At 35.8% G+C, this 14,496-nt stretch overlaps 1 protein-coding gene across 1 annotated transcript in view; it reads left to right on the top strand.

Annotated features, from left to right (window-relative positions):
* Positions 1–14,496, top strand: part of WWC3 (WWC family member 3) — a 98,959-nt gene that overhangs the window by 81,920 nt on the left and 2,543 nt on the right. Inside the window, exons 13-22 of the mRNA XM_005516620.3 lie at positions 116–190; positions 1,196–1,282; positions 3,581–3,773; positions 7,441–7,608; positions 8,253–8,404; positions 9,077–9,236; positions 10,344–10,508; positions 11,593–11,685; positions 12,627–12,854; positions 13,581–13,708. Coding sequence (XP_005516677.3) covers positions 116–190; positions 1,196–1,282; positions 3,581–3,773; positions 7,441–7,608; positions 8,253–8,404; positions 9,077–9,236; positions 10,344–10,508; positions 11,593–11,685; positions 12,627–12,854; positions 13,581–13,708 — 1,449 coding nt within the window. The remainder of the gene's footprint in view (positions 1–115; positions 191–1,195; positions 1,283–3,580; positions 3,774–7,440; positions 7,609–8,252; positions 8,405–9,076; positions 9,237–10,343; positions 10,509–11,592; positions 11,686–12,626; positions 12,855–13,580; positions 13,709–14,496) is intronic.

Here is a 14,496-nt window from a genome sequence, read left to right as displayed (position 1 = left end):
GTCCCTTTTGTATTGCCAAATAATTGCTTATATCCACAAATCACAGAGTAAATGTTAGTTCATCATTTAGCAGCTTAGGTCACTATGTAGTTTACAGTACTTTCTGTTCCTGCAGGAATGAAGATCTGGAAGAGCCTGTTTATGGTGATGCTGCCAGTAATGAGGAACCACAAATACATGTTGGATTTCTGTGAGTAATTACTCCTCTTTTTCTCTATCAACTCTATTGGACTTGCTCACTCCTTTTCTTGCTTATGATTTTTGACTTTTTAATAAACTGAATCACAGTGGATATTTTAAAGACATTTCTGAACTGACAGCCAAAGTTCAGTGGATGTACAGATTAGTGCCACTTTGTGTTAGGGATGTGCCTTAACTAAAGTTCATTCAGTGTCCTTTCAATGCTGACTGATAAAAGGGCCTTCATTACTTCTTTCAGTAGCATTTATTTTCATTGTCTGGGCCATTAATGTGGGTGTGGGTGTAGGTGTAGGGATATGTCTCTGTAAGCATGATCATTTTATGCCAGATAAATGAGGATTACCTTAGGAAAATCATAGGTGAAGAGACACAAATACAGTACAGTCCCAGCTTTACAATACATCTTTGAAGTCCTGTGCCTATGACATGCTGTTGTTGGTAGTGGGAGTAGCCTGGGGAAAGGTAGATTATTGTCACGCAAGACAGGATATCATATCTTAGCCCTCCAGAATCCTCTCTGCCTCTTGGAAACAAATTCCTAAGATTGGAAGTTTTTAAAATATCAAACATGTTTGTTAGCGGCATTTCAAAATTCATGCTGATGTGAAAAAATAGAATTTTTAAATTTGTTTTCAGTAGCCCATGAAATTAATGCAGATGGATTTGTCTAATGTAATTAATATGTTGTTACACATGCACACACACAAATGCATATGGTGTAACTGTTTAAGGAATGTACTTGATAAAATAGAAGAAAAGTTTGCTGTCAAGAGGCATAGGAAGGCTAGTTGTTATTTTCAAGCTGAATAATATTTAATTCACTTATTTCTATTAACTTTGCTGCTATAGCTAATGCTTTTGATTGAAACTGATTTGTGCAAGAAATTTGTTTAACAAAATGTGCTTTTACATTCTTTAAATCTGTTTAGTCTTCAACTTCCTTTTTTAAGCAACATATCAGTGATTTGTCTAACACAAAAAATTTATTTTCCAGGCATGACAGTGGAAACGAATGTCTGCTAGTCCATGTATTACAGCTGAAGAACTTTTCTAGTCTAGTTGTTAAAGAAAACTGCAAAATGTAAGCTTAAATTTCACCCAGAGTCTGATCATTGCTTATTTTATTTTGCAGTTATAAATACTGTAGATTTATTTGGTTTCATTCAAATTTAAGCCATTTCTAGAGAATATGGTATATCTTCGTTTCCATGAGGAAATCGTTAATTTTATGGTCACAAAGCTATCCCTTTTATGGAACTTATGTCACGATGTTCAGGTAACAAGTGTTAGGCAGAGGAAAGTCTGTTCAAAAATACCTGTGATACGCCACAGTATTAGTGTATTTTCTCACTTCCTGTGGCAATCTATATTAATCAGTAAGAGATACACCTTGCCTTTTATCTTTAAGAAAGAAAACCATACCAGAAAACATGCAAACAACAACAAAGGATCTTCAGACTTTTGTGACCTGAACATCTCTCCTTGAATATCCAGACCTTATGAAGATAATATTAACAAAAGTACTAGCTGAGAATCAGTACAAAAGTTTGAGATTTTTAACCTCTGACAGCTGGTTAATTTTTCAAATTTTGTATCACACATGGAACATAGTTTATTCTAATAAATGTTTCTTAAATAATCAGTGTTGTCATAAAATACTGCTTTAGCTATAGATATGTATTTTAGCATATTTTAAAGAAATTCGTGTGAAACTTGTTGATCTTTATCTCTGAGAGAGATTGTTTGAAAACTGGAATGGAGGTAAGATAACATTATTATATTGTAAAATTAGCAATCTGGTGGTATTACATTGAAACACATCTCCTTCAATGAATTGTTCTTTGTGGAGAACTTAACCAATCTTACTCTGCAAAACTGCAGTGGAAGTTCTTCGCGTAGGTCAGTATATTACTTGGTTTTTTGCTCTGTTTTGGTGTGAGTGCAAGGGCGCATGATAGGGAAAAATGTGAGTATTATGTATTACTCAGCCGTGTTGCCTTGTCATCAGAAAAAATAAAGAAGTGTCATGTAAAGAAGGTAGTAAAGTAGAGTCACCAAAGAAAAAGATTGGCCCAGAGAGTTTTTTGGACATAGTCATCATGGCAACCAGGCATCTAAATGACTCAAAATGTAGTTCTGTTCTTCATCCTTCTCAACCCTACCTTTGCTGGAATCAAGAAATTGCATTGTTGCAGGGGGAATTGATTGCTTTAGTCAAAAAGTAAGTTTCTGTTACCAAAAAGCAGAACAAGCTTTTATCAAGTTCAATAAACTCCTCTGTGTAACTGTACATTGATTGAATCAGGTACTGTGGCAGCTGGGAGGAAGCTTGCCTGCAGCAGCAGAGGAGCTGGATCTCTGCCTTTTTACATCATGAGAATGTGTTTAACTGATGTTCCACTGTTCAGTGTGCTGCAGTTCCACCATAAGGAGCTCTTCCAGTTGTCCTCTAACCATTTGTTTGCCTGCCAGCATGAGCCCCTCTTTGGTGGTGGCGTAAGAGTTCCTGCAGCCATGTAGTCAACTTGAGTTAATCTCTGAGCTGCAACTGTTTTTTTTAATCCTGAAGTCTTTGTGGGTTTTTAGCTAGGTTAGCTTTTTAACCCAGATAAATTTTCTAATCTGGGTCACAACACAGTTGGCATGAAACGGTTTGCTGGCATGAGGAAAGGAATAGGATATTGCAGGGGCTTGGCAAGCAGTCAGGACAGGGAGAACGTGGAAACAGTTCTCTAAGTAGCTTTGCTGCTTGTGCTGTCAGATGAAAATGGTTGTTGATTTTGTTTTTGGCTTGGAGTCTTAAATGATATGGTACCACATATTTAAATTTGTCTTTTGAGACTGTAGATAGATGCAGTGACTGCAGATTTCTTTTGCCATCTGAATGTCTTAATTTCTTATGGGGGGAAAAGGTTGCTTAGTGAATGGAAGGAAGAAATGGATCAGTGACACTTTTGGGACAATTCAATTGCCTAAACATAGGCATGTGTTTCCATTTGAAATAGCATAGCATAGCACCTGGCCTCCAGCTGCTGCTGCTCAGAGAGAGACTCTGTGTAGCTCTCCCATCCTCTTATAATTGCTAGCTTGTTTTAGATGCCTTGAATACCTCAGGGCAGCTCAAGTGCCACTTGGTGCCTCTGCTTAAGCACCAAGTTAAAAAAAAAAAGTTTTAGTTAAAAAAATACAGCATTTTGGGATTAGATTTGCAGATCTTCTGTGTTAGAATGCAGAGTGTAGACACTGGTGATGAGGAAATCTCAAGGCAGATTCTTAATGTAGAAGTTACGCTGATGTTTTTGCTTAGCTTGATTGTTGAGAAATAGAAAATGGCTTTCTTTGTCTGAACTGTGTTGTTTGTCTATTTTGCTGTTCCCAGTCATGTGAGAGTTTATTTGCCACCGCTTGAGTCAGGCACACCAACTACTTACTGCTCAAGAGCTTTGGAATTCCAAACTCCGTTAATATTTAATGAAGTGTTCCGAATACCCGTGCACTCAAGTGTTTTGAAATTAAAATCACTGCAGTTGTATATCTGTTCAGTTGATCATCAGCAACAAGAAGAACTATTGGTAAGTGGTTGTTTCTTAAAAGCCATGTGATACGAGAAACTAAAGTTACCTGAGGATTTATTTTTTTTTAAGATTAAAAAGAGAATGTAAAGACCTAACTTTTCCATAAGAAGTTCTGATAGAGTTACATGTTAGTCTGTCTGTTCTCATATATGTGTAGTTCTGTAAATAAAGAGGTGAGATGTTAAAAAAGATTTTGTCCAACAGCTTTTACACTACAGATTGCTCAAGACTTACGTTTCTGCATGATACTATAATGCCTTTGTGAGGAATCTGTACCATTCAAAAAGGTTCCTACTAAAAAAATTAAAAAATACAGACCCCTTGTTTTACTATATAACATTGGGTGAAGCGGACTACTATTACATCAGTCTTAACTTTGTTGAAGGATGGTAGTGGCCCTGGAACAGTTCTGTTACCTCAGCCTTTTACTTTAAATTGATTGAGATATCATGTGCTAAGTTCAGGTGTGTTAAATGTTAGCTTCATTTAGCTATTGTCACATACAAATATGCATAACTAAATCTGCCTTGGGGCTGTTTTGAAGTGAGTGGGCTGTCTTTGCAGTAGGGGTTGGTGAAAAAAATTTTAAAGCCTATCAAAGAAGAGGTATAGGCATCTCACTGTCATGCTGGGCTGTGGACAAGAGGTGTTTATTTGAGCAAATCTGGTCAAGAATGCTTGTTTGTTAATCCATCTTTAAATGTAGCATCTCTCATAAACAGAGGTCTTAATATTGCTAGAAATGGACCCCAGGTCTTGTCTGCAGGAAGTTTTGTCTACAATGTAATTAAAGAGAAAGCATCTCAAGAACAGACTTTTATTTAATTGTTATAAAATGCTTTATACTACTATATCCTCTTCCTCTGGGAAGCTAAATAGCTGTTTAAGTGTAATGTAGCTTTCTACTGAGACAAGTGCATCTAAGTTTAGGGTGCTTTTATTCTAACTGCTGTTATTGAGTTGCCAAAAAAAAAAAAAAGGTCTTCAGGTTATCTTGGTGGGGTTTTTTTTCTCTTTCATGGTCTTAATTTGGTTATGTCAGAAGTATCTTTGTCAACAGTAACTGTAACATAGTTTAAGGCTATTTAACAATACTGCTCAAAAATAGAGAAATAATGCCAGTTTCTTAAGATAGGTGCATTGAAGTATTTAAACATTAATGATCATTGTTCTCTTCAGCTCAGTAATTTGAGAATGAGCATTTTCTCAAATCGAGAAATCATTTGTTACCTGCAACCTCTCTTTGGAACTACTGTGATGGTGGCTGTCAGCAAGGGCCCTGTCTTTCAAAATGTCTTCCACTGAGATTACAGTTTTTCCCATCTATTTAATAATGCATATATTTCTCAAATTCTTGATGACTGCTTTCTTTTCAATTAGGTTAAGCCAGTATAATATTTCCATGAATTCAAAAGCCAGACTGGACTTTATCCTCATTTATATAAATACTTGTACCTAACAGGGAATTTAAAAAAGAAAAGAAAAATCAGGGAAGCAGTTCAGTTATAAAGAAGTAAATATACTACACTTGTGGACTTTCCATTTCTTTAACCTTTTACTCTTATGCCTTGCATGGCTGAAAGATCTTTTTCTGTCTTAGGTTGGCTTATTTCTTCCCTGATGCCCTTGTCAATGTTGAGATAAGGGAATTGCTATTTTCCATGATTAGCATATATAGTTCATGTTAAAACATAAAAGAATGCCTTTCTTGCAATCACCCAGCATTGGTGCTTCACTCCCAGTTTCTCGTCTTTTACAGCCCTGACTAATTATTCATTATTCCCTGTGTCTTAATTTATTTGATTTCTTCTTGAATGTAACTTTTTTTTTTTGCATTTTTTGTTTTAATTTTGGAACATCTGTCCCATACTTTAAGCATGATTTTTAAATCCTGATTGTTTTCTTATAAAGAGACATGTCTGTCAGATGTCACAGAGATATTTATAAGTACTTCTACTGTTCTACCATCCAAGTTGGTAACAAATTCATCAGAGCAAACATGTGATCTAGCTCTAGCAGACACACCTTGGTTTCTTCATCCTTTTGAGTAAGCTCCAAATCTTGGGGTGGACATGAAATATTAATTAGTTCTTTCAGTACTAATAATTCTTAATTGAGTTTGATGGTGATTTTCTACTCACTAGCATTCAATCACTCAGGAATTACTGATTCCCTTTGTAGAGGCAGCTTCTCTGGCAGACTTGCTTTGCTGCCTAATAAATGCATTCTATTTAGGGCAGTGTCAGGTGTCTCTAAGAGTTAGCAATACTGGAAGAAGCATAGGCTAGCAAGAAAACAGTTTTACTCTCTACCTCCTAAAATAAACTCAGTGTGTCTTAAGCATTTTCCAACTCTGATGCAAAAGTGTGAGTATTAGATACACATTTATATCTTCCACGGCATCAGAGCAAGTAGATAATTAGAGACATCTATGTTATACAGAAGAAAGAAGAGGCATCTCTGTAGCCTCTGATATGCTGACATGAAATTACTTTCTAAGTAACATGCTGTATCCCCATGTTGCATTATTTTGTTAGTCTCAAAAACTTTTCTCCATTGTTCTCATGCACCTGTTTAAACAGAGCCCCAGGGAACATTTGTTTTGGAAAAACAATGCAATGATTTTTTATTATTGTTTTCTAATTAACTGTTTCTTTACCTGCTTAAAGTTGAATGCAGATTTTCTCTACATTTCCTACTGCCTTTGTTGTTAAAATCGTTGTATATAGTTACTTTGTGAGGGATGAAAGCCATTTTTACAGGACTTTTCCAGTGATACAAAAGAGAACATTCTTAGCATGTAGCTCATCAGTGTGAAAATTAACAGGCTGCATAGATAGCCAGAGAAACAAAAAGCAGTACTTAAAGGCTGACTGATATGAAACCATTGGTAGGTCCAGCTTGTGAACTGTTTGAAAAACACAACTGTTTGAAAAACACAAATAAAATAGGCAGCATGGATTTGATCACAGCTGTTTTTCATTTGTGTGAACACCACTGAGAAATTTCTCACTTGAGCTCTCTGTAATGGAGCAGGGCTACTTAAAAGTTTGAAATACTTTTATTGAAAAGCCTCCATTAAAACTGTTTTTACCTGAATGTGTGAGATGCAGGGATGGCCTGGAAAGTAGAAAAATGGCTTTATAGCCCATTTGACAACTTAATGATATAAATAGGCAAGGAAAAAAGAATTTGTTTACACAACATTTTTATTTCCATTTGAAAGATGTCTCTGAGGGCCAGAGAATGGAAGAGTATCAGAATACAGTTATCTCAGAAGCTCCTCAAATTATAGTAATACTATTAAAGTGATGTTAATTTAAGCTAATATAGCAATCAGATACATAGTTGGGAAGGTTTTAAAAATAAAATATTAATAGCTATCAGGTGTCAGTTGTATCTACATCAGTCATACAAATTTTATTTTTCAACTTTAAAAAAATTGCTGTCTACTCCAGTTCTTTCTGGTAGTAAAGAAGAGGTAAGAAATTCAGAATCTTAGACATCATAACACAACAGAACAGAACTGTCTCTTTTTAAGAGACAGTAGTACTTGGTGAAGTGGGAGTTTTATACTGTAAGTAAAATACTCTTTAAAGGAGAAGGTGTCTATCCTGCAGGGTATATGTATCTTATTGTGGTCAATGCTTTTTGTGTTTTACAGGGCATTGCTCAGATAAACCTGACTGATGCAGAGAGTTCTTGTGACATGCAGCTTCACTGGTACCCTGTTCAGATCTTCACTGGTTCAGAGCCCCAGAGAGCAAAGACCAAAAACCAATGTGAAGACAGTATTCCTCAGTCTTCTGGAAATGTAACTACAGTTAAAACAGTATGGCTCTAAAAAAGCAATTTTTTTACTTTATTTGACTGACAGGGTGATTGTATTCTTACCTTGGTGCAGGTTTTGAGTTATCACAGGAAGTGATAACTTAATTCTTGCGGCAAGAAGCCAGATTTTAGAAGACTAATTGAAAACTGGATCATGTCTGTGCAGGTGCTTGAAATAGTACCATGTATATGTTTATATGAATGTTTCCAGTCCAGCTAAAACACATTAAAAATTTCTGCCACTGCACTTGAAGAGGTTGTCAAGAAAGGTTGTGCAGTTTCCATCCTTGGAAATGTTTTCAGCCTTTTACTGGGCTCTGGACAGCCTGACTTGACCATGATGCCTTGCTTGCTTTGGGCAGCACATCAGACCAGGAGACCTCCAGAGGTCTCTTTTGACCTGACTTGCTGGATGATGCTCCACAGTCAAGTAAAATCTGCCCAGTTTCTATGACAAGTTGAACACCACATACTTGTGATTGTTAAGATTCAAGATTTTTTTTTTTTTTTGGATGTGGTGTGGTTTTTTGTTTTGTTTTTTAGGGAATATATGATGTCTTTGTTTTTATTTTTTCTCTGAATACTACATATTAAGTACATTGGTTTGTTCAAACAGTTTTAATTAAAGTCTAATTTACCTTTCAGGATGCCGTGACAGCCCTGTTAGCTAGGACCACTGCCCAGCTGGAAGCAGTTGAGAGAGAACTGGCAGAAGAGAGAGTGAAACTGGAGTACACAGAGGAAGAAATCTTGGAGATGGAAAGAAAGGAAGATCAGGCAGAAGCCATATCAGAAAGGTAAAAATTATTTAAATAACTCATCAAACTAATAATAATAATAACAACAAATAGTTCCTCAAAGATATTTACATTATGGGTATAGTCTGAAATAAAGCAGGAAAAACAGGCTTTTATTCTGAGATTTTCTCCTTGTTAGTGCTATAAGTATAAAATTATGTTGTGTCATGATCTGCAAACAGGAGGAAACCTTACTTGAGTAGCTGGTTGAATTTAGGGAGTTTGGGGAGTGGGTAAACATTACATCAAGCAGAAACTTTGCTAGGGAGGTAACTGTAATTGGATTTTGTAACAGGTCTGTATTAAGAAAAACTAAATAAAACTTAGTGGTGACAGGAGACATTGTTAGGGTTAGGGTAGAAATTTAATAATTAATTTAATGATACTCCTGGTTTGTTACATGAATTGTGTTGTTCTTTTTGTTATTGTTTTAAAGATAATGCTTTAAGAAAATAAGGGAAAGTGAATTTTCTTCAATTAAATTTATTTGCTTATTTGCATTTGCAGAAATGCAAGTGTGCAGTGTTTTCCTGTTGAAATGACTGTATTTTTATTGGAGAAACAATACTCTAAAATTATAAACTGGCTTAGATAATGTAATATGTAAATGTAATTCATAATTGCATGGTTTTTTTTAACACCTGTGAAATTATTGTGATGTCCTGACTTTAGGAGTTGGCAAGCAGAATCTGTTGACAGTGGATGCAGTAATTGCACCCAGACTAGTCCTCCTTATCCAGAGCCGTTTTGTGGGGATCCATTAGCTGGACACTTGTTTGCAACTCAAGCAGGCCAGTACAGTTGTGGAAAAATGCAGCCTCCACCAATAAAGGTAATGAGAGAAGACTCTGCAGCACAAAAACTGCCACCCCTGCCTGGCACAGGACAGAGCTACTGCTGTGCCTGGAGTTTGAGTCTGAATTGGCCAGGAGAGAAAAGAACCAGCAATGACATTAGCAACCCTGTATGAGCTGTATCGCTATTGAGTTGTTAACTCTTCAGGGCTGGGTTTTTTTTTGTTTTGTTACTACTTGCTTCTGAACAGAATTTGGTTCTTATATCAAAAGGCAAACTATTTTTAACGTGGTCTTTCTCTAATCTATAAATAGGCAATTGTATCAATTTCTGCATTTACCTGAAATTGTAACAGAAAAGATCATGGTCAAATTCCAGTGCCCTTATTTCTGTAAGAGTTTTGAAAGGAATCGTGAAGAAAGAAATTTTAGGACTTGAGTTACTATTTTAGTGTTACAATAACATGGAATAATTGTGCTGAAACCGATGTATTTAAGATCTTTTGTAGTCAAGATTAGAGACACTGAAAATAATCTTTCACAAGCTGAAATTGGCAGACCTCCATTGAAGTAGAGGAACGTAAGTTGTTTGTGTTGCCTTTAGGGAAGATCACACCTCTTTTTGAGGAGTGATTTTCTAAAAGTTTGGAAGCTTTGTTAGAGTAGCCTATGTTTTCTGTCTTTCTGATTATTTTGGTGTTCTTGCATAATTGTGTGAACAGACTTTCAGTTCCTTTTTTCTTCCTTGTCTTCATTTAAGTTTCTCCAGTTTTAAGGTGGTTACTTGCTTCAAAGTCACTGCTCATTGAAAAGTGATTCAGTTTACTTCTATTGAGGCTGGAGATCAGGTGGTAATTTGGGTAATGCCCAATTGCCAATCCTGAATGCAGTCCTTGTGCTCTGCAGCTGCATCTCATAATTGTTACTGCTCCAGCAAGGGCTTCCGAAACCTCACAATTTTGAATGACCTAGTTTTAAAACTTCTACAAAAGTGAGGAGATTCATCCTCTCGGTGCTCATTAAAATTTTAATCTAGCTAGCAGGGCAAGTTGTTTTCTTTTGATATTGTTGAAATGCCTGATTGTCTTTGCCAGGAGAGAGAAAATAAGGAAGAAATAAAAAAAATTCCTTTGTTGTAATTTTAGGTGGATAAGGAAACTAACACTGAGGATCTGTTTCCTGAAGAAGTTGCTATTCTTCCAAAAGAGAGAACCAGCCGCAGGCCACGGGGTTCTGCTTTTGTTCGCAGTAGCACAATTGTTCGTTCCCAGACCTTTTCGCCTGGAGCACGAAGCCAATATGTTTGCAGAGTGAGTAAAGCTTGAAAAGGAGGAGGGGGAAGGGGTCTCCATACACAAGTGTATTAGATATTTTTGATAATTTCATGGTAAGATTTCATTGCATTTATAAGACACATATCTTTTTAATACAAATTAATAATCTTTAATTGAACTTAAACAATGCAGTGCAAAGAGCTTCCCTGACTCTTTTTACAAGTTTTTACCTGGATGGATTTAATTTGAAATTTAAGAATCTATGATGAATTAGATATTACACTCTTCCCTGGCAGCCTTGGATGTTAGGTGAGGGTGGTTGATTTTACAATGCTATCTAATGAGGCGTATAAGCAGTTAGCTTAGAAGCTGTGTTTAATTTTCACATATATAAAAGTTTGAAAAAGGGCACTGAATGCTTAATGTTAGGGTTGTTGCATAAATATTCATACGACTTTGAGTATCAGTCATAAGGTGCCTGTTACTGTGGGACTTGGGATTCCTGGGTGCACTGGTGCAAGTAATGGAGGACCAGCACAGCAGTTTCCAAGGTCACATTTATTGTTTGCTGCATTCAGTGGCAGGAGACTTATAAGCAGTTGGATCATGGTATTGCAGATCAATGCAATATTGGTGAAATACTATCATAGCTTTGATTGTACTCTTTCATAAGCTTCAAAGAGTTCGAGTTTAAAAATTCAGGAAATGCTTTTTAAATTCTGTGTTCACTTAGCCTCCACTTACTCTAAAATCAGATGAAGGGAAAAAGCGGGATACCATTGTTTGTACCCATGACACTAAATGTTTTAGGGTGAAATATTACTGCTTTTGAGTCCTTTCTCCTTCTTTTTTTAAGTTAGATTATCTTGGATATTTAGTAGAATGGGCGGTGAAACTTATCATTTTAATATTCAAGTTTTCTTGAATTATTGTAACTACCACATGAGCACTGTTATATCTAAATGATCATAAATAACTGAAAAAATCTGTTGCTTAAAACAGGATAGTTCCAGTGTATTTAAAAAGAAATTTCAAAGGCAAAAAACCCAACCAAACCCCAGATTTCTTAATGAAGATGATCTAGCAAGCAACCTTTATTTTCAATGTCTTTTCTAATTAGCTGTACCGCAGTGACAGTGACAGTTCAACCCTGCCAAGGAAGTCCCCTTTTGTCCGGAATACCTTGGAGAGGCGGACTCTACGGTATAAGCAGGTATGCCTAGGAAAATGATCTTTAGCCTTCATGAAGATGCTAGAAAAACAGAACTTTTATACTTTATATAGAAGTTAAATAAAGTTGTGAACAATTTTAAAGGAGGGAAAACAGTGTGGCAGATGAAAATTAGTTTAATGGGGACTGAATTTATATTGATTTAGATGTAAAGTTTGATAAATCTTTCAAATCTAGTTTATGATGCAGGGTGCAGGTTCAGAGATGTGTGTGTGAATGTGATGTTAAGACATGCATGTCTCCTCCCATACAGCCTAACAAATAATAGTATTTGAGACCCAAATATTCAGGAATGAATAGGTTAAGCTCTCCTTTTTCCCCCCATGCCACCCCTCATGCTGTCAAAGTGGGCAGAGAAGGGCAGTGAGACATTAATGTTGTGTATATAAATGACATAAAATGTAGTCTGGTCAGCAGAAGTTAATGCCTTGCTGGTCTAGGCAGGTAGACAGCCATGCTTCCCATTTTCATTCAGAATGTGTCTTAAAACCACTACTGAATTAAGCCTTTTAAGAAGTCTTGCTCATTACAGTATTTTTCTGATGTCACAATATCACTGTGTTTTTTGTATTGCATTTCTTTAATTATCATCATAACATGGACTTCTAGTCAAACTTCATTAGGTAAATATTTGTAAGTCAAAATGAAACTGTAAAAGGAAGTAGTAGAAAGTATTAATTGGAAAACTTAACTGTAGGGGTTTTCTGTACCTTTTCTGGGGTAATGTAGCCTTTTCTGGGGGATGTATATAATCTCCAAAACTTCATGTTGAAAAGACTTTGTGTTAAGTAAGTACAGCAAATGTATGGTCTATAGAGCTAAAGACAGACCACTAAACTATGTTGAGAGTAATAAATTGTGCACTTTATTATAATAACTATTATAATAATTAATAATAATAATAACAACTAATAATTCAACAGTCCTGCAGATCATCTTTGGCTGAACTTATGGCAAGGACATCCTTAGACCTGGAGCTGGATCTCCAGGCATCCAGAACTCGACAGAGACAGCTAAATGAGGAGATATGTGTTTTAAGAGAGTTGAGACAGCGCCTGGAAGATGCCCAGCTCAGAGGGCAGACAGATTTACCCCATTGGGTCCTTCGGGATGAGAGATTCCGAAACTTGTTGAAGGAAGCAGAAAGGCAGGTATGGTGATATGACCTAAGCACTCAGTTTGCTCGGAAACTTCTCATTTCAAAATGTCTTCGTTTTTATAAGTTGTCTAAAGAATCTCAAACAAGGAATATTTCTTTTATATTCTTGAAGTTAACACAATAAAAATTGTTACATTAATTATTACCAAACTGTGTATTTATTTGTGGACAATTTTTGGAGAATGGCACTATTTGCCAGTGGCACTTTTTGTTTTGTTTTGGATTTTTGTTTAATTGTTGTTCATTTGGTTTTGTTTAGGTATTTTTATTGGAATTTTAATAATTTTCTTTATTCTGGTATTTAAAAGAAATTTAGCTGATTGGATATTTATTCTTTTACAAGCATTGTTCCCTAAGTATGTGATTTTTTTGTTCTTGGAGAAAGAAGTTATAGAAAAAGGTGGCAAAACTGCATAACAGACAAAATCGTCCGTCGATTATCATAGACAAAAACTGAGCTTAAATTTATAGTAAGATCTTGTTTGACAGATCTATGTGCAGTAAATTTTGTTAATTTATTACATGTCTTTCTGAAGAGCATTAGTAAGTGAAACAACTCAGTCTTTCGCATTTATAGTTCTTAGATGGTCAGCTATTTCAGACAATGTACTGGTGTGGTTTTGCTGTAGTGAGTGGGGGGAAAAAATCCATTCTTTTACTGTGGATGTGCTTTTGTTTATTCACATGCCCATTTTAAGCCTTATGTTCTTGTTTTCAGACCAGACAGACCAAATTTGAACATCACCAAGAGCAAGCAGCTGAAAAGATGCTAAAGAAAGCATCAAAAGAGATATACCAGTTGCGTGGGCAAAATCAGAAAGAACCTATTCAGGTGCAGACTTTTAGGTAAGTGGTGGTGCGTACTGAAATAGCATAGCAACAGTTCATTAGTCAGGTTAGAGCTTTCTGAAACATTTAGCTTAAATTTTGTGTGTCTTTTAATTTTAATCAGAAGTAATTAATCAGTAATTTTAAACTGTATCTGGATTTGGACAGGAGTTCTCTTCGAATGCTTTGTTCTGCAAAGAGCCAAAGCTAAAGTAAAATTGCAGTGTTACAGTTTTAGTATACATGACATTAAAAAAAAAGGAGAAACTTTAAATGCAAACATAGCTTAGGTGATTCTTCCAACTTAGCCTATGTGCTCTGAAGTCCAAATGATGTCAGTTCTTCAAGCTTGTGGGTGTAAATAGTCTCTTTAATGTAATACGTATAAATTGCTAGTAACACACTCTTCCTAGAAATTACTCAGTAATGCTGGCATTTTCTTTCAAGAAGCCTTTTCTTTGGACTCTGTTTCCAGAGTTGCCATCTTTTTTCTCCTTTTTTGTAGACATTATTTGCAAAATGTACAAGGGTGTACTTTGCATCACAGAACTTGTCCTGTGAAACCTTTTACAATTAACTATGCCTGAAGTTCAGTGAGTTGTATAAGGCTTCCACCTAGGTTTTCAAAAATAGTAATTGTATTCAATGAAATGTTGCCAGAAGCATATAGTGAGATTTAGTAGTTTTTGGAAGTTTGTTGTACTCAAATAAGAAACCAGTTTAGTACGTAAATAACAAATGCTAACCATTGACCAGAGTAAGGAAACAATGTTCTTGTGGGGAGGAGGGGGAACATAGGCATAAAT

The sequence above is a fragment of the Pseudopodoces humilis genome, chromosome 2, assembly GCF_049639895.1.
Source record: "Pseudopodoces humilis isolate 2021_Gansu_Grassland_sample_001 chromosome 2, ASM4963989v1, whole genome shotgun sequence".
NCBI classification, from domain to species: domain Eukaryota; kingdom Metazoa; phylum Chordata; class Aves; order Passeriformes; family Paridae; genus Pseudopodoces; species Pseudopodoces humilis.
Note: the sequence above shows the minus strand (reverse complement) of the source record. Positions and strands in the feature narration are given on the sequence as shown.